This window comes from Staurois parvus, unplaced genomic scaffold (assembly GCF_062004578.1).
Source record: "Staurois parvus isolate SC_StPar_1 unplaced genomic scaffold, SC_StPar_1.0 ptg000519l, whole genome shotgun sequence".
NCBI lineage: Eukaryota > Metazoa > Chordata > Amphibia > Anura > Ranidae > Staurois > Staurois parvus.
The window spans coordinates 488,702-515,454 of NW_028318315.1; the positions used below are offsets into that span (position 1 = coordinate 488,702).

The 26,753-nt window shown below is 47.7% G+C and overlaps 3 protein-coding genes across 3 annotated transcripts in view; all 3 read left to right on the top strand.

Moving 5' to 3' along the window:
* Positions 1-255: 255 nt before the first annotated feature.
* On the top strand, positions 256-7,005 carry LOC149451798 (gastrula zinc finger protein XlCGF53.1-like). Its single transcript, XM_089690134.1, has 4 exons — positions 256-322; positions 5,545-5,658; positions 6,339-6,534; positions 6,983-7,005. The coding sequence occupies exons 1-4, from the start codon at positions 299-301 to the stop codon at positions 7,003-7,005; spliced, it is 357 nt and encodes a 118-aa protein (XP_089546260.1). The 5' UTR covers positions 256-298.
* Positions 6,802-26,753, top strand: part of LOC149451799 (uncharacterized) — a 45,281-nt gene continuing 25,329 nt past the window's right edge. The window contains exons 1-4 of the mRNA XM_089690167.1: positions 6,802-6,897; positions 6,983-7,124; positions 8,695-9,670; positions 23,523-24,446. Coding sequence (XP_089546293.1) covers positions 7,061-7,124; positions 8,695-9,670; positions 23,523-24,446 — 1,964 coding nt within the window. The 5' untranslated portion in view covers positions 6,802-6,897; positions 6,983-7,060. The remainder of the gene's footprint in view (positions 6,898-6,982; positions 7,125-8,694; positions 9,671-23,522; positions 24,447-26,753) is intronic.
* On the top strand, positions 17,149-21,095 carry LOC149451800 (uncharacterized). Its single transcript, XM_089690127.1, has 4 exons — positions 17,149-17,442; positions 19,574-19,687; positions 20,327-20,522; positions 21,091-21,095. Exons 1-4 carry the CDS (start codon positions 17,179-17,181, stop codon positions 21,093-21,095), a joined length of 579 nt encoding a protein of 192 aa, XP_089546253.1. The 5' UTR covers positions 17,149-17,178.

The window sequence follows — 26,753 nt, forward strand, 5'->3', positions numbered from 1 at the left end:
TCCATCCTCCCTTGTTCCAATGGTTCAGGCTGGTGGTGGTGGTGTCATGGTGGGAGGGAGGGAATATTTTCTTGGCATTAGCAAGGTGGACCTAATAAAGTGGCCAATGTGTGTACAGTGACTGCATACATAGTGCATAGTCTCATTCACAGGATGAAGTTTGTTGGGGCTGAAGTTCCAATGAGTTTCACAAGGTGGTGATCTCACAAACAGGAAATCTCTAGGAAGACAGGAAGTGATGTCAGGTATAAATGGGAAGTTAAGGGCGAGAAGTGAGTCGAGAGGATGTAGAGTGGAGATGGTGGAAGTGGCAACAGAGGAGGTAATAAGTTATGTTCTATTTACACCCAGTAACCCCCCATCATGTCCGCCCTCTTCCTCCATAGCCACGTCCGTCCTCTTCCTCCATAGTCACGTCCGTCCTCTTCCTCCATAGTCACGTCCGTCCTCTTCCTCCATAGTCACGTCCGTCCTCTTCCCCCATAGCCACGTCCGTCCTCTTTCCCCATAGCCACGTCCGTCCTCTTCCCCCATAGCCACGTCCGTCCTCTTTCCCCATAGCCACGTCCGTCCTCTTCCCCCATAGCCACGTCCGTCCTCTTCCCCCATAGTCACGTCCGTCCTCTTCCTCCATAGTCACGTCCGTCCTCTTCCTCCATAGTCACTGTGACATCTTTTATCTCCAGCAGATGATGATACACACATATATAGTGTGGGAACCCAGATTAACCCCTTCAGGGGCACAACATTCCCCCACTTACAGGGATGAAATGTTCTCCATTTTTGAGATGGGTCACCTTTCCCACCTTATGTTATCCAACCAGCTGCGCCCTGTGTACAAAATAAATATAGAAGAATGCAGCAACCCAATACCCGAATACAAGATATAAGAATTGTGAGAATTCTTCGTATATCTCACCTTAGCAGTCTCATGTCATGAGAGATGAGGTTCAGGTTTATCTTCTACTGAAATTTGACCTGAATTTCCAGGATTTGAATTTTAGTTGATTTTGGTGTTCACCCATAGTGCCCTACACAGATTTTTACCTGGTCAGCAGTCTGTAGTAAAAGGGAGGTGTATAACCCCACTACTCACTATAAGAGGGGGGAGATCAGCCAATTACAAGAGGAGGTAGGTAACCCTGTAGACAGGTGCAGTGCTGAAATCCACGGGGCAGCACAGTGGCCAAGTGGTTAGCACCCCCGCTTAGAAGCACTAGGGTCATCGGTTCGAATCCCAACCACGGATCGAAAGACATGCTGGTAGGTTAATTGTCTCCTGTCTAAAATGGACCTTGTATGTAATGTATGGATGTGAGTTAGGGACCTTAGCTTGTAAGCTCCTTGAGGGTCAGGGACTGATGGAATATATAATATATGTGTTGCGCTGCGTAAATTGAAAGTGCTATGTAAGTGCCTGTAATAATAATTCTTTGCGCCAACCTGAAAGGGCAACTACATAACTTTTTCTGATTGGCATTGAGGACTATATTGTTCTCTTTCATAGGCTTTCGGCAGCTATCATTTGGAAGTTGGCTTCTCTTGTTGGGTGCCAAAATGGGTAGTTTATGGTAGGTGCATACATAGTGAGGGACAGAATCCACGTGGCACGGAAAGCATGTAATGGCAGGAAAAAGAACAAAGGCGAGGAGTGACAGTTCAAGTTTCTCTATGGGATCCAAAGACTACCTCCTAGTGCCAGACAGATATTACCCAACAATTACTGGGAACAATTCCGGAATCCGCTCACTATGTTTATATTCCTCTTCTTCCCAAAACCAGCCTTCTCCTGTACCCTCTTGAATGCCCGCTCTGTGACCAACTCGCCTCACTCCACGACCTCCTTATCGCAAATTCCTTTGACCACCTCCCACCCACCATGGACACAAGGCGGTTCTCTCATTCTGGGAGGACATCCTATGACATCGTCCCATTCAAACTGCGCATGAGCGGCTCCGGGAGCACGCAGCATGGCAATCAGTGGTAAGCTGTCCCCCTCGAACACAGTGGATCACCGATCCACAGAAAGAGCCGAAGATGTCGGCTCGGTCATGTGATCAGCTGTGTCCAAGCACAGCTGATCACATGTAAACAGGGAAATGCCGGTTATCGGCATTTCTCTCCCCACGAGCTGTCACTCTGACAGAGGAGAGCCGGTAATCTGCATTCCTCAGAGGGGACATGTACACTGATCATCAGAGCACTGATGATCAGTGTAGCCCCAACAGTGCCACCTGTCAGTTTTCATCAGTGCCACCTGCCAGTGCCCATCAATGCCACATATCAGTGCCTACCAGTGCACATCAATGCCACATATCAGTGCCCATCTGAGCTGCCTTTCAGTGCCACCCATCAATGCCAGTCAGTGCCACCTATCAGTGCTGCCAGTCAGTGCCGCCTATCAGTGCCAGTCAGTGCCGCCTATCAGTGCCAGTCAGTACCACCTATCAGTGTGCATCAGTGCTGCCTAACAGTGCCAGTAAGTGCTGCCTATCAGTGCCAGTCAGTGCTCTGCCTATCAGTGCCACCTATCAGTGCCATATATGAGTGCTGCCTTTCAGTGCCCATTAGTGATGCCTGTCAATGCCCATCAGTGCCACCTACCAGTGCCTCCTCATCAGTGCAGCCTATCAGTGCCCATCACTGCAGCCTCATTAGCGCACATCAGTGAAGGAGAAAAATCACTTATTTACAAAATTTAATAACAAAAACTAAGAAAAAACTTTTTTTTTCAAAAATTTCTGTGGTTTTTGGTTTGTTTAAGAAAAAATAAAAAACCAGATGTGATTAAATACCACCAAAATAAAGCTCTATCTGTCACAAAAAAATTATAAAAAATTCATATGGGTACAGTGTTGCATGACCGCGCAATTGTCATTCAAAGTGTGACAGCGCTGAAAGCTGAAAATTGGCCTGGGCAGGAAGGGGGTATAAGTGCCGGGTAGGCAAGGGGTTAACATACTTGTCATTACCGTAACCTGGCTTCATGATTCCAACACTGCTTCTCCTGTGTCCCTCTGCCATGGTGGCCTTCTCTGGACTCACTCCCCCAGATCCAGTGGATGTAAGGAAGGTGGAGTGAGAATCCTTCTAGCCAACACAGAGCACCTATCAGGTTCTTCACCCACATCCCTCTCTGACTCTGTTTTTCGAGGAATACTGTATTTGTCTATTTTCTCCCATTTCTCTAAGAATTGCTCTGATCTAACGCCCCCCTGAACAGGCATCAACCTTCCTTGATGACTTCTCTGCCTGGCTACCCTCCTTTCTGTTTTCTGAAATCCCCAAAATCATTCCCGGTGACTTCAACATCCATGTTAATGCTAATACTACTTCTCAACGTTTCAGTCTAACCTCCTCTTTTGACCTGAAGCAATGGGTACAGGCAGGGGCGGACTGACAACTCATGGGACCCCAGGCAATAGCGGATCATGGGGCACCTTGTCCTTGCCCAAACTCAAAAAAACCTATGAAAAAGGTACCAGGGGCATCTCATGGGGCCCCCTACTGACCCCGGGCCCTCAGGCAGTGCCCGAGTTTCCAAATGGTCAGTCCACCCTGGGTACAGGCTTCCACTCGCTCTGATGGCAACGCCCTTGACCTTGTATTCTCCTACCTATGCACTCCATTCAACCCCTCCAACATTCTTCTCCCACTCTCAGATCACCTCCTTACTAGTTTCACTCTCTCCCTGTCTTCCACCTACTCTCCCTTCAATGGTCTAACAGTTGCTTGCGCCACCTCAATCCTTCTCTGCTCTACTCTGCTACTGACCACCTCTATGGCATAATCTCATCCCTGTCCTGGCCCAACCTAAAAACTTCTGTCTACAAACGTTCACTGTCATCCTCCCTAAACAAGCTTACACCCTTCACTACACACAGTCAGGCCCCGACCCCTACAACCCTATCGCACAAATGACACCAGAAGTCTCAAAAAATGTTTCTGCACTCATGAGCGCCTGTGGCATAATACTAAGTCTCATAATGACTTCAACCAATATAAATCTGCCCTCCAAAAACACTATTCATGTCTCCTCATTGCCAAGCAGACCTATTTTATCACTCTTATTAACACCTCATCCAGTCCCAGTCAACTCTGCTCTTGCTTCAGCTGTCTTCTTCATCCTCCTTTGCCACCACCCACTAACTCACTCACTGCCCAGAAGATCTCCAATGCGCAGATACCTCCCCTACTTAACACTCCATGTCCACAGGTACAATCACTACTTCCGTCATTGAACCCCACCACCAAAGACAAGGTTGTCCTCAGGGTTACTATGGTCAGCCTCTGGCTCTATCCTACACTCTGTAACTCACATCTTCAATCTCTCTATCTCTTCTTGCATCTTCCCAACTTCCTAAAACATGTACTAGTCACCCCATCTTTAAAAAGCCCTCAATGGACCCCACCAATCTCAACAGTCTACGTCCTATCTCCTTACTCCCCTTTTCCTTGAACTGAATATCTGGTTTACAACCGACTGAGTGACCATCTTACCGAGAATGACATTGATCCACTTTAGTCTGGATTTCACACACTCCATGGAAACCACTCTCTAAAAGTCACAAACGATCTACTAACGGCTCAAACCAATGAATACTATTCTGTACTCCTATTCCTGGACCTCTCCGCTGCCTATGACACAGTTGACCACCCCCTCCTCCTTAAAAAACTCTACTCCTTTGGTCTTCGTTACTGTACTCTTCGGTGGTTCTTTCCTACCTATCCCACCGCACCTTCAATGTCACTTACAATTCTACTTCCTCTTCCTTTCTCCGCCGGGGTTCACCAAGGCTCTGTTCTTGGACCTCTCCAATTCTCAATCTACACCGCCTCCTTGGGTCGGTTGACATCCTTCCATGATTTTTGATACCATTTCTAGGCTGATGACACCCAAATCTATCTTGGTGAACCTCAGCTCCATCAGTCTCCTCAAGCATCACTAATCTACTAACAGACATATCAGCCTGGATGTCCCACCACTTCTTCAAACGCAATCTATCCAAAACCAATATTTCCTCCCCTACGTGCCCCTTCCACTGACTTCTCAGTCAAGATCAACGGCTCAACTATCAACCCGCCCCCGCATGCCAGGGTGCTAGATGTAATTCTGGATTCTGAACTATACTTTCAGCCCCTCATCCAATCACTGTCCAAAGCTTGCTCACTCTTGCAGGTGTTGGCAGCCAGAGCTTGAATGTCAGAAATGTGACAGCGATCACCTAAGCATCAGAAAACAGAAAGATAGTACATTGGCTGCTGCTTCTTCTTGGACACCGCTAATGAATCTTTAGGGCACAATGGCTTATTATCGACCTGCTGTCATTTCCTCCAGGTGTGCTGAGTGTGTCAGGGCCCCCTTCCCTTGGGGCCCGTGTGCACCGCACACCCTGCACACATGGATGATACACCACTGACTAGACAGAATCAGCTCCCTACACATGTGCCAGTTCTTACAGGGGACGGTCCACCTCTTATTGCCTTAAATCCCTCTTCTAATATTGTACAACCAATACAGTCCAGATAATTCTACGTCTGCAGAAAACCTGTGTAGATCACATGACCACATCAATGAGAATGGAGGAGGACCGGAGTCACATGACTGAGAGGATACTAAACCTCACCCTGGAGATCATCTACCTGCTGACCGGAGAGGTGAGGAGGATTCTGGGAGGTCACATGACATCATTCTTATATCTATTAATAACACAGACCTGACCGGAGAGGTGAGGAGGATTCTGGGAGGTCACATGACATCATTCTTATCTCTATTAATAAAACACAGACCTGACCGGAGAGGTGAGGAGGATTCTGGGAGGTCACAGGACATCACTCCTGTCTCTGTTAATAAAACACAGACCTGACCGGAGAGGTGAGGAGGATTCTGGGAGGTCACAGGACATCACTCCTGTCTCTGTTAATAAAACACAGACCTGACCGGAGAGGTGAGGAGGATTCTGGGAGGTCCAATGACATCACTCCTGTCTGTTAATAAAACACAGACCTGACCGGAGAGGTGAGGAGGATTCTGGGAGGTCACATGACATCACTCTTATCTCTATTAATAAAACACAGACCTGACCGGAGAGGTGAGGAGGATTCTGGGAGGTCACATGACATCACTCTTATCTCTATTAATAAAACACAGACCTGACCGGAGAGGTGAGGAGGATTTGGGGAGGTCACATGACATGACACAGACCTGACCAGAGAGGCCAGGAGGATTCTGGGAGGTCACATGACATAACTCTCATCCCTATTAATAAACACAGACCTGACCGGTGAGGAGGATTCTGGGATTCTAACATGATATTCCTATTGGTTCCTCAATACAGAGATTTCCTCTTCTGAAGTCAGGTGATCATATGACCATCACAGTGCCTCCATGTGACTCCCTAAACCCTGAGAGACACAACATGCAGAAGATTCTAGAAGTCACCAAGAAGATGATGGAGCTGCTGACAGGAGAGGTGAGCGGTGCCGGGAATTCTGGGACATTCTCCAGTAACAGACAAGGGATGTGTCTGGATGGTGACTGTATCATTGTGTGTGTCAGGTTCCTATAAGGTGTCAGGGTGTCACTGTCTATTTCTCCATGGAGGAGTGGGAGTATTTAGAAGGACACAAGGATCTCTACAAGGACGTCATGATGGACAATCAGCCGCCCCTCACATCACCGGGTAAGAGGAGACTTTATTGTAAAGGAGAGAGCAGTACGGAGGATCCACCTAGATCCCCCATCATCTGATAAACACATAGAAACAATGGATTCAGTCAGTGTGTGTGTTTCCTACAGATGGATCCAGTCATGGGAACCCACCAGAGAGATGTCCCCGTCCTCTGTATTCCCGGGATTCCACACAGGAAGGTCACACCATCCCTCACCATCATCAGGTAGATGAGGAACAATCACTGATAGTATCATTAGGATCTGTATATTATCTTCATTGTTACCATTGATGTCATTTTTATGATTCAGAGTGGAAACCTGAGAGATTCTAACATTAAGGTTAAAGCAGAAGAAGAAGAGGCGTATGTGAGGGATGATCAGCAGTCTATGGAGGAGGATGGAATAACGGGGACATTTATAGAGGAGGACACTCCTACAGAGATCAGCACAGGTGAGTCAACTGGCAGCAAAACGTGGACTTTCACCATAGGCAGTACTGGACCTAGGAACCTGGGCCTTGAGTCATCTTCTCCATGCCCGGGTCTAGTAAGATCTCTGACAGTACAATTCTCCCAGGGTTCCTTGCTCTGTGGTCTGCTGGCTGTGCCGGGTGGAGGTATATTATCTGTATAGTCAGTAAGTGCAGTCTCAGGAGATGGGAGGCAGCGGTGTTGAACCTCTTTAGCTTGTGTCAGTTAAGTAAACATTTTAGGGGGAGATTTACTAAAACTGGTGCACACAGAGTCTGGTGCAGCTCTGCATAGCAACCCATCAGCTTCCAGGTTTAATTGTCAACGTTTAATTGAACAAGCTGAAGATAGAAGCTGATGGGTTATTATGTACAGCTGCACCTGATTCTGAGAGCTCCAGTTTTAGTAAATCTCCCCCTTAGACTACCACTGCTTACTGATACCAATATTATTGGTCCTGACTATCAGACTATATAATGTATATTACACAATACGTGGTCTTAAGCCCTGCACTCTATACTTTCTATACATTACTATCTTGTACATTCCATACTCCTGACCCCTGCACTATATACTCTATGTTGTACATTCCATACTCCTGACCCCTGCACTATATACTCTATGTTGTACATTACATACTCCTGACCCCTGCACTATATACTCTATGTTGTACATTACATACTCCTGACCCCTGCACTATATACTCTATGTTGTACATTCCATACTCCTGACCCCTGCACTATATACTCTATGTTGTACATTACATACTCCTGACCCCTGCACTATATACTCTATGTTGTACATTACATACTCCTGACCCCTGCACTATATACACTATGCTGTACATTACATACTCCTGATGCTATAAAGTCCTAACTGTTGTAGCCTATACAATATGTTGTACATTCCATAGTCCTGACTTCTGCTCTCCCCCCTCCCCCCACTGCTATATATACACATAATATGTATTCTCTTTTGTTACACCCATTTCCTACCAGCTGGACATTTTATATCGGATGATGTGATTGGAGCACAGACTTACATGGTGATAATAATGTGATAACATCCTCCAACTTTGGACACTTAAACAGAAAGTGATAATGAGGGAGGAGTCAATACCCCAATGATGGCGGTCTTCAGGATCAGTCCAGTCTTCATCTTGGTTGTTCTCCCCCATCCTCACTCTCTGACCTCTGGTGGGGCTCAGCCCCGCTGTTCTTCATGACTAAATCATGGACTAAATAAGGAAGTGCAGTACGTCTTGTGTTGGGAAGATGGCGATGAGTGATAGAGGGGGTGGGGACCCTCGTCCTATAATCCCCTCATCACTGTCCCTCCTATAAAAGACAGTTCTGGTTGTTTCCTCACTCTCTGACTAAGGTCATGAAAAAAGAAATGACCTGGTAGGAGATCAGAGGAGCCATTTCCTAGTTCCCTTGAGGGTGGAATTGTAAGCTCCTCAGAGACCAAGCTGCCTGATGTGGGCGGAGTCCTGGTTTGGGGGAACCAATCAGCTCCAGTCTAGTAATCCTCTTTTACTTTGTATTTTAGTCCATGGCTGGGAGATGAGGAAAACCTCCGAGGATTGTCTCACTTTGTCTCCAGACTGGAAAATAGAAGATGAGGACATCACACAGTATAGTCCAGGAGAAAACCTGGCTCCTTCCAATGTCCATCCAGCACCACCCAGTGTAGATGGACCATCGGATTCCTCGTATCCTGAGGACCCTCAGACTGTGCGGGACCGGGCCGACCTTTCAACAGGGAAGAGCTTCTCCTGTACTGAGTGCGGGAAGGGTTTCCATTCTAAATCCAGTCTTAATTTGCATAAAAGATCTCACACAGGGGAGAAGCCGTATTCCTGTCCTGAGTGCGGGAAATGTTTTTCACAGACGTCCCATCTTTACGGACATCAGAGAATTCACACGGGGGAAAAGCCTTATTCATGTTCTGAGTGTGGGAAATGTTTTTCAAAGACATCATATCTTCTTGATCATCAGAGATTACACACAGGTGAGAAGCCGTATTCCTGTTCTGAGTGCAGGAAATGTTTTAGACGAAAATCAGAACTTGTCGTACATCAAAGGTCTCACACAAATGTAAAGCCATATTCTTGTCTGGAGTGCGGGAAATGTTTTTCACGGATATCCCATCTTTACAGACATCAGAAATCTCACACAGGGGAAAAGCCGTATTCCTGTCCTGAGTGCGGAAAATGTTTTTCAGATATATCCAATTTTCATAGTCATCAGAGATTACACACAGGTGAGAAGCCGTATTCCTGTTCTGATTGCAGTAAATGCTTTGTACGAAAATCAGAACTTGTCCTACATCAAAGGACTCATACAAAGGTAAAGCCGTATTCCTGTCCTGAGTGCTGGAAATGTTTTACACAAAGATCCACACTTGTCACACATAAGAGATTGCACACGGGGGAGAAGCCGTATTCCTGTCCTGAGTGCGGGAAATGTTTTTCACAGAAGTCCTATCTTTACAAACATCAGAAATCACACACAGGGGAGAAGCCGTATTCCTGTCCTGAGTGCGGGAAATTTTTTTTACAGAAGTCTGATCTTTACAGACACCAGAGATCTCACACGAGGAAGAAGCCGCCTTCCTGTCCTGAGTGAGGGAAATGTTCCTCACTGAAGTCCTTTATTCCTGTACATCAGGGGATCCCACACAACCGTGGAGGTGTATTAGTGCCTTGAGTGCGGGAAATGTCTTCTAGATGAATGTTGCTGGACATCCCAGCTCTCATGTGGGGAAGAAGCACACCCTGATATACACCTCAGATATATTCCATGGCTGATCTTCATCATGGAATAAACCGTTCATGAGCAGATTAGAGGTCACCAAAGACATGGATGAAGTGTGGGACCGAGTTGGCCATTGGTAGCTGGAGATACCTTTTATTGCCTGAGTACATTTTGTGGTGTAGCCTTAAAGGCCTGTTTTTGTTTTTTAAACATTAATTAAACAAATGTGACCAGATGATGGAGAAATGAATATTTCCTAGATTGTGGCCCAATAATGTATAAGAATGCCTCCAAATCCTGATTAGGGGCCCTGTAAGGATGATTACCTTAACTGACCTAATGCTATAGGAATGTCATTGTAAACTGACCATATGGCCACGCCCACTAATTTCCTTGCAGGGAATACGTTATCTTCTTTAAAAGGTAATATTGCTTATGATTGGTCAAATACTACCAACTAATCCTGTATATACAGGGAAACAGAGGGTGCTCTAGCCTAGTGCATTACCTGAGAGCTAAAAGAAGATATATACTCACAAACGACTGTGTTGGCAAAGGCATATCCGTATCCAAAGCAATCACGTCACCAGGTCAGCTCCCAAAGCACGAGAAGACCCTCAAATGGTTGACGCATTTCGAGGGGCGATCCCCTCTTTATCCATTTTAATGAGCTCTGATGAAGAGGGGATTGTGCCTCGAAACCCGTCTGTCACAATATAGGTGCTCTGCCAGCCCCAATTATTAATTTCTTCCTTAATCCCATACTTAATCCCTTGTGCCCAAATTAAGTACATCCTTAATTAATTCCTTACGTTCTTGTGCCAAATGTTCCCAACTTCAATCAATGCATTTCCCCCGTCATCCTGCCAAATGTTCCCAAATTCAATCAATGTATTTCCTCCACAGTCATCCTGCTTTATGTTCTCAAATTCAATTAATGCCTTTCTGTCAAGGTCCTACCTTTCCTCAGGGTTGTGCTGCTCCATGTGCTGGCATCCATCTTAGGTTTCTGCAAAGCATTGTGGGATCCTTTATGCTTTCAGTCCTCTGCGGCTCCTCCTCCAGGAGGTAGTGGCTTATCGCATTTAAGCCTGCTGTCTGCAGCTGCTCATTGCATTCGTGTCCTGTCTGTGGCACTGCAACAAGCTCCGGTTGGTTTCTCATTGCTCTCCTGGATACCGACTCGGTTTTGGCAAGACTCCTTCCTGGCTCCTGACCCCGGCTCTGGCGATCATCCTTCCTGGCTTCTGACTCCGGCTCTGGCGATCATCCTTCCTGGCTTCCGAACCCCGGCTCTGGCGATCATCCTTCCTGGCTTCTGACCTCGGCTCTGGTGACCATTCTTCCTGGCTACTGTCCTACTCAGTCATCCGCTGTTGCTGTTGGACTTGCATAGACTCTTGTCTTGTTTTGTACAATAAACCTACCTTTAATTGCACCTCCTTGTGTGTGTGGCTCCTCGCTTCCTGACACTACACGAATGCCATGAATCCTGACGGTGCAGGTACGCCCTCGCTCTCTATGTTGGTTGCCAGACTTGATCAGCAGGATCGCTTGTTGGATCAGTTCACTCAGGTATTGCAAACCCTGCTTGCACGCACAGCGCACCTTACTACTGGTGCTATTAGGCTGGTTGTCACTCCTGTGGTCGCTCTCGCTGTTGCTCCGGTTGTTGCGCCTACCTCCGCATCTGCTGCCGCACCTGCGGTGCCCAGAGGCATGACTGGTTCAGCCCCCCTTCCACAGCGCTTTGGGGGTGAGCCGAGTCAGTGTTGGGGTTTCCTTAACTGAGTGGGCATATATTTTGAATTGATACCCCATGCTTTTCCTACGGAGAGGTCAAAGGTGGGCTTCCTAATCTCGCTGCATTCGGACAAGGCCTTGGCCTGGGCAAATCCCTTATAGGAGAACATTGACCCTGTGATTCACGAGTTTGCCGGTTTTGTTGCCTCCTTCCGTACGATATTGGATGTACCAGCTCGCTCTGCCTCTGCTGCTAAGCTGCTCATGTCCATGCATCAGGGTTCACGGACCGTTGCCGAGTACGCCATAGAATTTCGTACCCTGGCGGCAGAGGTAGACTGGAACAATGAGGCTCTGGTGGCTGCTTTCTCTCATGGTCTCTCAGATGCAGGACGAGATTGCAGCCAAAGAATTGCCTGTGGAGCTCGAAGCACTCATTTCTTTCCTAATCCTGACTGACACCAGGTTCAGAGAGAGGCCTTCAGTTAAGGAGCGTCTGCGGAGGCCTCCTAACCGATTGGCGCCTACGTTTTCTGTCCCACCCGTGCCTCCCTCTCCTCCGACGCCTCCTGGGGATGGCTTGTCTTGTGGTGAGCCCATGCAGCTGGGGTTTGCTCGCCTTTCTGAGGGGGAGCGGGCTTCTCGGCATCGGGAGGGTCGCTGCCTGTACTGTGGTCTCGGTGGGCATTTTCGGCAGTCCTCTCCGGTCCGTCCGGGAAACGCTCGCACCTGAGATCCTGTCGGGGGCAGATCTTGGGTGCAGTTTTCTCGTCCCCTGTTTCCCGTAAAGATAAACCGTTAATCACCGTTGTCCTCTCTTGGGCGGAAGGCTCGGTGACGGCCCAGGCGTTGGTAGACTCTGGTGCTGGTGGTCTGTTTATGGACAGTTTGTTTGCTGCCCAGTACTCCATTCCTCTGCAGACTCGAGTTACTCCATTGGTCCTTGAGACGATAGATGGCAGGCCCCTGCAACCATCGCAGGTTACCCACGAGACCCTGCCGGTTGAAGTAGCTATTGGGGCTGTCCACAGGGAGTTGGCCTGTTTCCAGGTAATTTCTTCCCCGCACTACTCCGTGGTTTTGGGCTATCCCTGGCTTCAGAAGCACAATCCGACCTTTGATTGGCGGTCGGTCGAGATCCTCTCATGGTCTCCACAATGTGGGGCCGGTTGCATCCGTTGCCTTTTTGGGCTACATCATTTCCGCTGTGGGTTTTTCCATGGACTCTCAGAAGGTTTTGGCGGTTCTGCAGTGGCCTTGTCCCAGTGGTCTTCGGTCCATTTAGCACTTTTTGGGATTTGCCAACTATTATCGGAAGTTTATCAGGAACGTCTCCACGCTGGCCAAGCATCTCTCAGATCTGACCAAGAAGGGCAGTAATCCTCACGAGTGGTCACCCGAGGCCATCGTAGCTTTCGAAGCTCTGAAATCCGCCTTCGCTTCGGCTCTGATACTGTCTCATCCCAATCCTGGGTTGCCTTTTGTCCTCGAGGTTGATGCATCGGAGACGGGAGTAGGCGCCCTCCTGTCTCAGCGTCGGTCACCCAATGGACCCCTACTTCCCTGTGGGTTCTACTCCAGGAAGCTTTCCTCCACAGAATGCAACTACCAGATTGGAGACAGGGAGTTGTTGGCCATTATTCAGGCTCTCAAGGAATGGAGGCACCTGCTCGAGTGTTCTTCGGTTCCGGTTCTCATTCTCACTGGCCACAAGAACCTGACATATCTCTCGGAGGCTAAGAGGTTGATGCCCCGTCAAGCCAGATGGGCTCTGTTCTTGTCGTGTTTTAACTATGTGGTCTCCTATTTGCCTGGCTCCAAGAATGTCAGGGCTGATGCCTTGTCGCGGCAATACTCTGAGCTGACTAGGGAGGACTCTGAGCCGACCTCGGTCATACCTCCGGACCAGATCCTGGCTGCTATTCGTACCACCCTTTCTTCTCCCCTTGGGGAGCAGATTTTGGCAGCTCAAACTGATGCTCCCCCTGATAGACCGGCTGGCAGATGTTTCGTACCTGAGGGATTGCGTACCCGCTTGCTGCGTACCTACCATAATTCCAAGACTGCCGGTCATCCAGGGAGGAACCAGTTGTCCTGGGTTGTTTCTCGGTTATTCTGGTGGCCATCTCTCCGTTCCGACATTGCCTCATATGTAGCAGCATGTTCGGTCTGTGCCCAGAATAAATCTCCTCGGCATCTTCCATTGGGCCTTCTGCAACCCATTCCTAATGGGGAGCGCCCCTGGTCACACCTGGGCATGGATTTTATTGTGGACCTCCCTGCGTCTCAAGGCCATATGGTCATTCTTATGGTCATTGATCGTTTTTCCAAGATGTGCCATTGTGTTCCATTCAAGAAATTGCTGACTGCACAAGAACTAACTACGGTTTTCTCCAGGGAGATCTTTCACTTGCATGGGTTACCTAAGGTGATTGTCTCGGACCGTGGGAGCCAGTTTGTGTCCAGGTTCTGGCGCGCCTTCTGCTCCCAGTTGGGTATCAAGCTCTCCTTCTCTTCGGCCTACCACCCACAGTCCAATGGGGCTGCGGAGCGTTCCAACCAGGCCCTGGAACAATTCCTTCGCTGCTATATCTCAGACCATCAAGACAATTGAGTCGATTTCCTGCCATGAGCAGAGTTTGCGAGAAACTCGGCTGTCAACCCCTCCTCCGGGATGTCTCCCTTCATGGCCAACTATGGGTTCCAACCCGCTGTATTGCCTGAGTTGTTCTTGCCACAGGACATTTCGGCTGTGGATAACCATCTTGCTGCCCTGCGTTCCTCGTGGGGGCAGATCCAGAGGTCCTTGAAGGACTCAGCTCAGTGCCAGAAGTTCCAGGCTGATCGTAGACGGTTGCCCGCTCCTTCATACCAGGTCGGAGATCAGGTGTGGTTGTTCACTCGTAACCTCAATCTTCGGGTGCCCGCACCGAAACTGGCTCCCTGTTTTGTTGGTCCTTTCCGCATTCTCCGCAGGGTGAACCCGGTTGCCTATGCCCTTGCTCTTCCTCCTGGGATGCGTATCTCCAATGTCTTCCATGTATCCCTGTTGAAGCCTCTGGTCTGAAATTGCTTTACTGCCTCTCTGCCTCAGCCTCGTCCTATCCGGGTTGACGGTCATAAGGGGTATGAGGTGAGCCGCATCCTGGACTCTCGGTTGGTCCGCGGTCGGGTGCAGTTCCTGGTCCATTGGCGTGGTTATGGTCCCGAGGAGTGTTCCTGGGTTCCTTCTGCAGATATTCATGCTCCTGCCCTCCTCCGCGTTTTTCACGCCCGCTTTCCCCAGAAGCCTTATGTTGAGCCACGGAGGGGGAGGGGGCCTTGAGGAGGAGGTACTGTCAAGGTCCTACCTTTCCTCAGGGTTTGTGCTGCTCCATGTGCTGGCATCCATCTTAGGTGTCTGCAAAGCATTGTAGGATCCTTCATGCTTTCAGCCCTCTGCGGCTCCTCCCCCAGGAGATGGCGGCTTATCACATATAAGTCTGCTGTTTGTAGCTGTCCATTGCATTCGTGTCCTGTCTGTTGCACAGCAGTAGCTCCTGTTTAGTTTCTCATTGCTCTCCTGGATACCGACTCGGCTTTGGCAAGACTCCTTCCTGGCTTCTGACCCCGGTTCTGGCGACCATTCTTCCTGGCTTCTGACCCCGGTTCTGGCGACCATTCTTCCTGGCTTCTGACCCCGGTTCTGGCAACCATTCTTCCTGGCTTCTGACCCCGGTTCTGGCAACCATTCTTCCTGGCTTCTGACCCCGGTTCTGGCAACCATTCTTCCTGGCTTCTGACCCCGGTTCTGGCAACCATTCTTCCTGGCTTCTGACCCTGGCTCTGGCGACCATCCTTCCTGGCTACTGTTCTACCAAGTCATCCGCTGTTGCTGTTGGACTTGCATAGACTCTGTCTTGTTTTTGTATAATAAACCTACCTTTAATTGCACCTCCTTGTGTGTCTGGCTCCTTGCTCCCTGACAGTGTCCTCCTGGCGTGCAGCCAATTGGTGTGTCCTCCTGGCGTGCAGCCAATCGGTGTGTCCTCCTGGTGTGCAGCCAATCGGTGTGTCCTCCTGGCGTGCAGCCAATCGGTGTGTCCTCCTGGCGTGCAGCCAATCGGTGTGTCCTCCTGGCGTGCAGCTAATCGGTGTGTTTTTGGTGGGAGTGGAGATGACCAGTCTATGAGGATATACAGGTGTACCTCGGTTTACGAATGCCTCGGTTTATGTATTTTTCAGTTTACAAATGAAAATCCAGTGAAAATAACGCCTCGGTTTTTGAATTCTTTACAAATTTATTTCACAAGACGAAGTGTATGTCAGTGCCAATTGTTTTAATGCAGTTGCCGGCTTTTTTTTTCTTCACTATAGCTCACGGGATTAGGTGTCCCTTTCCCCAGAGCTAAAGGAAATTTTGTTTCCTTTAAGAAACTAAAAGGAAACATTGTTTCTTTTAACTCTGGGAAAGAAACTAAAAGGAAACATTGTTTCTTTTAACTTGGGGCAATAAACTAAAAGGAAACATTGTTTCTTTTAACTCAGGGAAATAAACAAAAAGGAAACATTGTTTCTTTTAACTTGCGTAAAATAAACTAAAAGGAAACATTGTTTCTTTTAACTGGGGGGGAAATAAACTAAAAGGAAACATTGTTTCTTTTAACTTGCAGAAAATATACTAAAAGGAAACATTGTTTCTTTTAACTTGGGGGAAATAAACTAAAAGGAAACATTGTTTCTTTTAACTTGCAGAAAATATACTAAAAGGAAACATTGTTTCTTTTAACTTGGGGGAAATAAACTAAAAGGAAACTTTCTTTCTTTTACTTGGGGGGGAAAGTGACAGCTGATTCCGTGAGCTATAGTGAAGAAAAATAAAAATCTGGTAATTACATTTAAAAACCAGCACCATAATAAATTAAAAAAACAGCTCGGGGTCCCCCCGGGGTCTGCCTGCTCCAGTGGTTTGACAGTTCTTAAATATGTAAGGTGCAGGGGCGCGGCATCTGGGGGCCCCCTTGTTAAAGGGGGATTCCAGATCCCGATAAGCCCCGTGCCCGCAGACCCCCACAACCACCAGCCAAGATTGTGGGGAAGAGGCCCTTGTCCCCATCAACATGGGGGACAAGGTGCTTGGGTGGGGAACCCCCCTACCCTAAAGCACCCTCCCATGTTGAGGCATGTGGCCTGGTATGGTTCAGGAGGGGGGTGCCCTTTCCTGTCCTTCCAGGCTGCATGCTCGGATAAGGGCCTGGTATGGATTTTGGGGGGGACCCCCATGCCATTTTTTTTTTTAATTTTGGCATGGGAGTGCCCCTCAAAATCCATACCAGATCCGAAGGGCTTGGTATGGATAGGAGGGGGACCCCACGCCATTTATTTATTTGTTTTTTAAATTACCGGCAATTCTTTTACATTCAGCTGTCAGTTGGGAACCCCACTGAAAGCTGAAACATTAACACATGGTCGTCACTACTAAAATACTGCATGACTTGATAAAATAACTCATTCGGCATTTTATCAGCGTTTACTTTACGACTTTTTGCACTATATGAAAAGTCCCGCAAAACGTATTAAATTCATAAACCGCGGTACGCATGTACAGCCCATACACACACAGCACAAGGCCGGGGTCACACTACCAAATGATTCTTGGGGCTGCAGTTTCTCTGAGCTCCACAAGGTGGGGATCTCACTTCTACCCAGACAGGAAGTCTCTATGGTAGACAGACAGGAAGTGATGTCAGGTACAGACAAGAAGTTCCATGTGTCACGAAGACGGACAGAAAGATTGCTGGAAGTGGCAACAGAGGAGGTAATTTTCTATTTACACCCAGTAACCCCCCCGTCATGTCCTTCCTCTTCCTCCATAATCACGTCCGTCCTCTTCCTCCATAGTCACTGTGACGTCTTTTATCCACATTATTATTCACTGTTTTATATATGTAGTCATAGGACACTATGGGGGGCAGATACCATCCAGAGAGGCAGAGACTTCGGCATTGGTACTACTGTTTATTATTCTTCTTTAACCCCTTGGGGGCAAATATGTGACCTCACAGAACTGGGCTTTTTTCCGTGGGGCCACATATTTGCGTACCTGTCTTTGTGCTGGGAGCGCACCGCACTGCGCACTCCCAGCACAAATACCGCTTTGTCACTGAGAGCCCCGGGTCCCATTCTAACGATCGGACCTGGGACTCCCAATTCCGGGTCACATGATCGCTGTGATAGCCTCTGATTGGCTATCACAGTGATCAGTCATGGTACAGCCCTTTTTTTTTTCTCTCTTGAATGGAGGAGAAAGGAATACATTGTATCTCTCTAACTTCTGGCATAGAGGGAAAAAAAGTTTGTAAAAAAAAAAGATAAATATTAAAAAATAAAATAAAAAATAAAGAAAAAAAACCTAGATCAAGGTTTGATGTAGTTCAGTGCCAGGGTAAGTGTTTGGGTCAGGGTTAAAGGTCAGGATTTAAAAAAAAAACCTCCTGCAGAGAGGTTCCGGATCATGGTGTCAGGCTGACGCCGCATGATCCTGGCATCCGCAGCGCAGGCACGAGGAGTTCCCGCGCTTGTAGATGCCTCCGGACAAAGGCCGCGCTAACGAGAGCGCGGCCCGTGTCCAGGTGGCATGCCTCATTGCTGGGCGATGAGGCACACCGCCCCCAGTTGCCAGGACGACCAGAGAGCGTCCTGCATCAGCTTAAGAGGCGGATGCCAGGCTCTCCAATCATCCTTTCCGCTGTGCAGCCATCCAGGGATCCCAGCTGTGGCAGGACCCTCGTGGCTAACTGTATAAGACTCCAAGGATACGGGGGGCCCCCACACACCAGCCTACTGAGACCCCAGCTAAAGGGGGGAGACAGCGCACATCAGCCTACTGAGACCCCAGCTAAAGGGGGGAGACCGCGCATGCCAGCCTACTGAGGCCCCAGCTAAAGGGGGGAGACCACGCATGCCAGCCTACTGAGACCCCAGCTAAAGGGGGAGACCGCGCACACGAGCCTACTGAGACCCCAGCTAAAGGGGGGAAACCGCACATGCCAGCCTACTGAGGCCCCAGCTAAAGGGGGGAGACCACGCACACCAGCCTACTGAGACCCCAGCTAAAAGGGGGAGACCGCGCACACCAGCCTACTGAGACCCCAGCTAACGGGGGGAGACCGCGCACACATGCCTACTGAGACCCCAGCTAAAGGGGGGAGACCGCACACTCCAGCCTGCCTGAGACCCCCAGCCGAAGGGGGGAGACCACACACGCCAGCCTGCCTGAGACCCCCAGCCAAAGGGGGAGACCGCACACACCAGCCTGCCTGAGACCCCCAGCCAAAGGGGGAGACCGCACACGCCAGCCTGCCTGAGACCCAGCTAAGGGGGAGACCACACACCTACTCCGGACCCCAACAGGTACCTGTGTCATACTATCCTATTCCCTGGGAGACCAGGCACCCTGTCAGATCTGTGAATGTACGCTTCCCCTGTTTTGCCTGAACTGTTCCTGAGCTGCCCCTCTACCTCCCCTGTTGGATTACAGTCTGCCTCAGAGATTTTACCTTTGCCCCTTGGAGCTGAACTACAAGTGTTTTCGCCCTCTCCTTGCTATTCCCCTATTGGCTAAGTCACCCTCCCTGCAATTCCCCCATTGAGTGACTGTCATTTTGTCTCAATAAAGCTTTGTGTGTTTGCCATCTGCTCTGTGTGTCCTGTCCTGCCTACCCTCCATCACAGGCACCTCATACGCATTGTAGTGTGGATTCACTGTTAGCGTGTATTTTAGCTTTGGTAACTCTGCAAGCAACGGCTTTTAAAGATACAAACACTGGAGGGGATTAGCGCCCTCCACATGTGCCAGTTCCTACAGGGGGAAGTCAGCTTATTATTGTTTTAAATCCCTATTCTAATATTGTACAACCAATACAGTCCAGATAATTGTCTGTCTGCAGAAAACCTACATGGAGCACATGACCACATCAATGAGGATGGAGGAGGACCGGAGTCACATGACTGAGAGGATACTAAACCTCACCCTGGAGATCATCTACCTGCTGACCGGAGAGGTGAGGAGGATTCTGGGAGGTCACATGACATCACTCTTATCTCTATTAATAAAACACAGACCTGACCGGAGAGGTGAGGAGGATTCTGGGAGGTCACATGACATCACTCTTATCTCTATTAATAAAACGCAGACCTGACCGGAGAGGTGAGGAGGTTTCTGGGAGGTCACATGACATCACTCTTATCTCTATTAATAAAACACAGACCTGACCGGAGAGGTGAGGAGGATTCTGGGAGGTCACATGACATCACTCTTATCTTCCAATAATAAAACAGAGACCTGACCGGAGAGGTGAAGGGGATTCTCGGAGGTCACATGACATCACTCTTAAATCTATTAATAAAACGCAGACCTGACCGGAGAGGTGAGGAGGATCCTGGGAGGTCACATCACATCACTCTTATCTCTATTAATAAAACACAGACCTGACCGGAGAGGTGAGGAGGATTCTGGGAGGTCACATGACATCACTCTTATCTCTATTAATAAAACATAGACCTGACCGGAGAGGTGAGGAGGATTCTGGGAGGTCACATGACATCACTCTTATCTCTATTAATAAAACACAGACCTGACCGGAGAGGTGAGGAGGATTCTGGGATCCTAACATTATATTCCTATTGGTTCCTCAATACAGAGATTTCCTCTTCTGAAGTCAGGTGATCATATAACCATCACAGTGCCTCCATGTGACTCCCTAAACCCTGAGAGACACAACATGCAGAAGATTCTAGAAGTCACCAAGAAGATGATGGAGCTGCTGACAGGAGAGGTGAGCGGTGCCGGGAATTCTGGGACATTCTCCAGTAACAGACAAGGGATGTGTCTGGATGGTGACTGTATCATTGTGTGTGTCAGGTTCCTATAAGGTGTCAGGGTGTCACTGTCTATTTCTCCATGGAGGAGTGGGAGTATTTAGAAGGACACAAGGATCTCTACAAGGACGTCATGATGGACAATCAGCCGCCCCTCACATCACCGGGTAAGAGGAGACTTTATTGTAAAGGAGAGAGCAGTACGGAGGATCCACCTAGATCCCCCATCATCTGATAAACACATAGAAACAATGGATTCAGTCAGTGTGTGTGTTTCCTACAGATGGATCCAGTCATGGGAACCCACCAGAGAGATGTCCACGTCCTCTGTATTCCCGGGATTCCTCACAGGGAGGTCACACCATCCCTCACCATCATCAGGTAGATGGATCCAGTCATGGGAACCCACCAGAGAGATGTCCTTGTCCTCTGTATTCCCGGGATTCTACACAGGAAGGTCACACCACCCCTCACCATCATCAGGTAGGAGGGAAGGAATATCTGGACTTGTGGAGACAATGTGAGGATTTTTTTTCTCTGAGCTTATATATTACAAATGTTATTTTCAATCCATCTCTTGGTTTAGGGTGAAGATCTGATAGATATAAAAGTTGAGGTTAAATCAGAAGAAGAAGAGACGTATGTGAGGGATGATCAGCAGTCTATGGAGGAGGATGGAATAACGGGGACATTTATAGAGGAGGACACTCCTACAGAGATCAGCACAGGTGGGTCACCTGACAGCAAAATGTGGACTTTCATCATAGGCAGTACTGGACCTAGGAACCTGGGCCTTGAGTCATCTTCTCCATGCCCGGGTCTAGTAAGATCTCTGACAGAACAATTCTCCCAGGGTTCCTTTCTCTGTGGTCTGCTGGCTGTGCCGGGTGGAGGGATATGTCTGTATAGTCAGTAAGTACAGCCTCAGGAGATGGGAGGCAGCGGTGTTGAACCTCTTTAGCTTTTGACAGTTACATTTAGGGGGAGATTTACTAAAACTGGTGCACACAGAGTCATGGTGACACTGTACTACTTGTGGGCGGTGATGAAGATTTTTATTTTTATACTGATTGCTTTTACACCCATAAAGGCTGTAAAAGCAATCATTTCTCCTTCTCTCTGGCTGCATTCTTGCAGCCTTTGAGAACTACAGTGTGAGCTGTGATTGGTCACAGCTTGTCACATGGCACAAGGCTGTTGTGAATAGCCTTGTACCATGTGACCTCTGTGATCATTCACAGATTTCACACGTAGTAAGCAATGATATCAGGAAGTGACATCTTGCTTACTACTTTGCATGTGATCACTGATTGGCAAATCAGTGATCACATGATCGGGACCTCGCATAGAGGTCCCGTACGACGATCGGTGTTCTACTGTGTCTGGAGGACACAGCAAGCACAAGCAGGGGGCGGGGAGGCCGTTTATAAACGGCCACTCGACTCTGCACTGCCACCGTCCGGCTATTTATATACATGGGCTGGACGGGAGATGGTTAATTGAACAAGCTGAAGATAGAAGCTGATGGGTTATTATGTACAGCTGCACCTGATTCTGAGAGCTCCAGTTTTAGTAAATCTCCCCCTTAGACTACCACTGTTTACTGATACCAATATTATTGGTCCTGACTGTCAGACTATATAATGTATATTACACAATACGTGGTCTTAAGCCCCGCACTCTATACTTTCTATACATTACTATCTTGTACATTACATACTCCTGACCCCTGCACTATATACACTCTGTTGTACATTACATACTCCTGCACTATATACTCTGTTGTACATTACATACTCCTGACCTCTGCACTATATACTCTATGTTGTACATTACATACTCCTGACCCCTGCACTATATACTCTATGTTGTACATTACATACTCCTGACCCCTGCACTATATACTCTATGTTGTACATTACATACTCCTGACCCCTGCACTATATACTCTATATTGTACATTACATACTCCTGACCCCAGCACTATATACTCTATATTGTACATTACATACTCCTGACCCCTGCACTATATACTCTATATTGTACATTACATACTCCTGACCCCTGCACTATATACTCTATGTTGTACATTACATAATTCTGATACTATATAGTTCTCTCTGCTGTATCTTATACAATATGTTGTACATTCCATAGTCCTGACTTCTGCTCGCCCCCCTCCCCCCTCTGCTATATATACACATAATATGGATTCTCTTTTGTTACACCCATTTCCTACCAGCTGGACATTTTATATCGGATGATGTGATTGGAGCACAGACTTTTACATGGTGATAATAATGTGATAACATCCTCCAACTTTGGACCCTTAAACAGAAAGTGATAATGAGGGAGGAGTCAATACCCCAATGATGGCGGTCTTCAGGATCAGTCCACTCTTCATCTTGGTTGTTCTCCCCCCATCCTCACTCTCTGACCTCTGGTGGGGCTCAGCCCCGCTGTTCTTCATGACTAAATCATGGAGTAAATAAGGAAGTGCAGTACTTCTTGTGTTGGGAAGATGGCGATGAGTGATAGAGGGGGTGGGGACCCTCGTCCTATAATCCCCTCATCACTGTCCCTCCTATAAAGACAGTTCTGGTTGTTTCCTCACTCTCTGACTAAGGTCCATGAATAAAGAAATGACCTGGTAGGAGATCAGAGGAGCCATTTCCTAGTTCCCTTGAGGGTGGAATTGTAAGCTCCTCAGAGACCAAGCTGCCTGATGTGGGCGGAGTCCTGGTTTGGGGGAACTAATCAGCTCCTGTCTAGTAATCCTCTTTGTCTTTGTATTTTAGTCCATGGCCGGGAGATGAGGAAAACCTCTGAGGATTGTCTCACTTTGTCCCCAGACTGGAAAGTTGAAGATGAGGACATCACACAGTATAGTCCAGGAGAAAACCCGGCTCCCTCCAATGTCCATCTGGCACCACCCAGTGTAGATGGACCATCGGATTCCTCATATCCTGAGGAACCTCAGACTGTGCGGGACCGGGCCGGCCTGCCAACAGGGAAGAGCGTCTCCTGTACTGAGTGCGGGAAGAGTTTCTATTCTAAATCCAGTCTTAATTTGCATAAAAGATCTCACACGGGGGAGAAGCCGTATTCCTGTCCTGAGTGCGGGAAATGTTTTCCACAGAAGTCCCATCTTTACAGACATCAGAGAATTCACACAGGGGAAAAGCCTTATTTATGTTCTGAGTGTGGGAAATGTTTTTCAAATACATCCAATCTTCTTAATCATCAGAGATTACACACAGGTGAGAAGCCATATTCCTGTTCTGAGTGCGGGAAATGTTTTGTACGAAAATCAGAACTTGTCGTACATCAAAGGTCTCACACGAAGGTAAAGCCATATTCTTGTCTGGAATGTGGGAAATGTTTTTCACGGATATCCCATCTTTACAGACATCAGAAATCTCACACAGGGGAAAAGCCATATTCCTGTCCTGAGTGCGGAAAATGTTTTTCAGATATGTCCAATCTTCATAGTCATCAGAGATTACACACAGGTGAGAAGCCATATTCCTGTTCTGATTGCGGGAAATGTTTTGTTAGAAAATCAGAACTTGTCCTACATCAAAGGACTCACACGAAGGTAAAGCCGCATTCCTGTCCTGAGTGTGGGAAATGTTTTTCACGGAAGTCCCATCTTTACAGACATCAGAAATCTCATACAGGGGAAAAGCCCTATTTCTGTCCTGAGTGCGGAAAATGTTTTCCAGAAATGTGCCATCTTATTAGTCATCAGAGATCGCACACAGGTGAGAAGCCATATTCCTGTTTTGAGTGCGGGAAATGTTTTGCACAAAGATCCATACTTGTCACACATAAGAGATTGCACACGGGGGAGAAGCCATATTCCTGTCCTGAGTGTGGGAAATGTTTTTCACAGAAGTCCTATCTTTACAAACATCAGAAATCACACACGGGGGAGAAGCCGTATTCCTGTCCTGAGTGCGGGAAATGTTTTTTACAGAAGTCTGATCTTTACAGACATCAGACATCTCACATGGGGAAGAAGCCGCCTTCCTGTCCTGAGTGAGGGAACTGTTCCTCACTGAAGTCCTATCTTCCTGTACATCAGGGATCCCACACAACCCTGGAGGTGTATTAGTGCCTTGAGTGCGGGAAAAGTCTTCTAGATGAATGCTGCTGGACATCCCAGCTCTCATGTGGGGAAGAAGCACACCCTGATATACACCTCAGATATACTCCATGGCTGATCTTCATCATGGAAGAAACAGTTCATGAGATCAGAGGTCCCCAAAGACATGGATGAAGTGTGGGACCGGGTTGGCCATTGGTAGCAGGAGATACCTTTTATTGCCTGAGTACATTTTGTGGTGTAGCCTTAGAGGTCTGGGGTTTTTTTTTACATTACCTAAACAAATGTGACCAGATGATGGAGAAATTAATATTTCCTTGACTGTGGCTTGTGATGATCATGACGTCAGATCCCAGCCCTCCACACCAAACTTGTGACCGAAGGACTAGCCAATCTAAAACCGCGATGTCACGTGCGTAACAATGCCACGCCCAGCTGCACCCTGCACAACGATTTTCCAGCTAATGGACCACAATCGATGTACCGGCAGCCTGAGCGTGATTGTTACTGGGTCAGGTTAATTATGCAATTAACCCTTCACACTGCCACCACCTCCTCAGAGAAAGAGGAAACTCTGCAATATCAGCAATAACACTATGATGGTTGAAATAATCGTCTGTATACCACTGTCACCGCAGGTAGGTTATACAGAGGGTTAAACACACAGTAGCGCTCTTCAGCGGCAGGAATTCGTACTTTGCATTAAAGGCGTTAGAAACAGTTCAACACTTTCAGAAAGTAAGATTTATTACTAAAAGGTCAAAAGGGTGCAATAAAAAATATTTACAGAAAAAGATGTAACCAATATATATATATAAATATACAGAGAATAGCACAGCAAAGAGATAACAGAAAGGAATTTAGAGGGCTAAAGTACTTGCAAGTCAGCCCTGGTGTACGCAGCTTCAAGTTTCATAAGTCAAAAGGATTTATCTCCCACTGTCAGTTTTGATGTTAGGACAGGAGACCTTCTTCTCTCCCTTAACTCAGCTCAGCTTTTCAAGTATCTCCACCGGGTGCCTCCCTGGAGCAGTAAACCAATCGTCTCCTTTTGGGGAGGAAGGTGTAGGTGGAGCCCTAAGTTATGACCAGAAACTCTCATAGCTGCTATTTGGATTCATAACTCATTCTCGGGGCATTTGGCAGCCTGGGCACTAGGATATTAATACTCAGCAGCATCTGCGGAATGGTTAGAGATGAAACATGTCATATACACTTGAATGGTTCAGGAGATATACTTTACTGCCCTCCTATATATTCCAGATAGGGAGTGTAATATACCAAACAGTTTGTATTAACTTATCCAATCTGACGATATGCCCGTTTTTATGTAAGTCTCTCATATTCAAAGATATGAAATCATAGGGGAAAATGGATGTTGAATGTGGTGTCTTGTTTTATGCCTTCTCTGGAATGTCTTTGAACTCCCATGAAGGACTTTGCTAAGCTTTTACGATATCCCAGATTGCACAGCCACCAGACGGGGGCACCTAGCTGGTGAGGTTTTATAGCCAGGATGCCCTCCCACTGGGTTTCGATGCCTTTTTGAACTCTGCATCAAACGGACCACATGTCACTCAACAGAGAGGGAGGGGGGATGATTGGAGGAGGAAGGCTGCTTTGGGAGTGAGAGATGGTACAACATGGAAAATTCTTAACAAAATGGAGGACCGCATCCGTCTCTGTGTGCACGATTGCTGCATGGCCCACTAATGTATAAGAATGCCTCCAAATCCTGATTAAGGGGCCCTATAAGGATGATTACCTTAACTGACCTAATGCTATAGGAATGTTATTGTAAACTGAACATATGGCCACGCCCACTAATTTCCTTGCAGGGAATACATTATCTTCTTTTTAAAGGTAATATTGCTTATGATTGGTCAAATACTACCAACTAATCCTGTATATACAGGGAAACAGAGGGCGCTCTGGCCTAGTGCATTAGCTGAGAGTTTAAAGAAGATATATACTCACAAACGACTGTGTTGGCAAAGGCATATCAGTATCCAAAGTAATCACGTCACCAGGTCAGCTCCCAAAGTACGAGAAGACCCTCAAATGGTTGACGCGTTTCGAGGAGCGATCCCCTCTTCTTCCATTTTAATCGGCTCTGAGAGGGGTTCGCCCCTCGAAACACG

What these genes read in the sequence shown, in the direction of transcription:
- LOC149451798 (XM_089690134.1), top strand. Translation starts at nt 299, where the DNA reads ATGGTGGAAGTGGCAACAGAGGAG. An exon ending in TGGAAGTGGCAACAGAGGAG is followed by an intron (nt 323 to 5,544) that starts GTAATAAGTTAT and finishes CTACGTCTGCAG; the next exon opens with AAAACCTGTGTAGATCACAT. An exon ending in ACAAGGGATGTGTCTGGATG is followed by an intron (nt 6,535 to 6,982) that starts GTGACTGTATCA and finishes TTTATGATTCAG; the next exon opens with AGTGGAAACCTGAGAGATTC.
- LOC149451800 (XM_089690127.1), top strand. Translation starts at nt 17,179, where the DNA reads ATGAAAAGTCCCGCAAAACGTATTAAATTCATAAACCGCGGTACGCAT. An exon ending in TGGAAGTGGCAACAGAGGAG is followed by an intron (nt 17,443 to 19,573) that starts GTAATTTTCTAT and finishes GTCTGTCTGCAG; the next exon opens with AAAACCTACATGGAGCACAT. An exon ending in TCTACCTGCTGACCGGAGAG is followed by an intron (nt 19,688 to 20,326) that starts GTGAGGAGGATT and finishes TCCTCAATACAG; the next exon opens with AGATTTCCTCTTCTGAAGTC.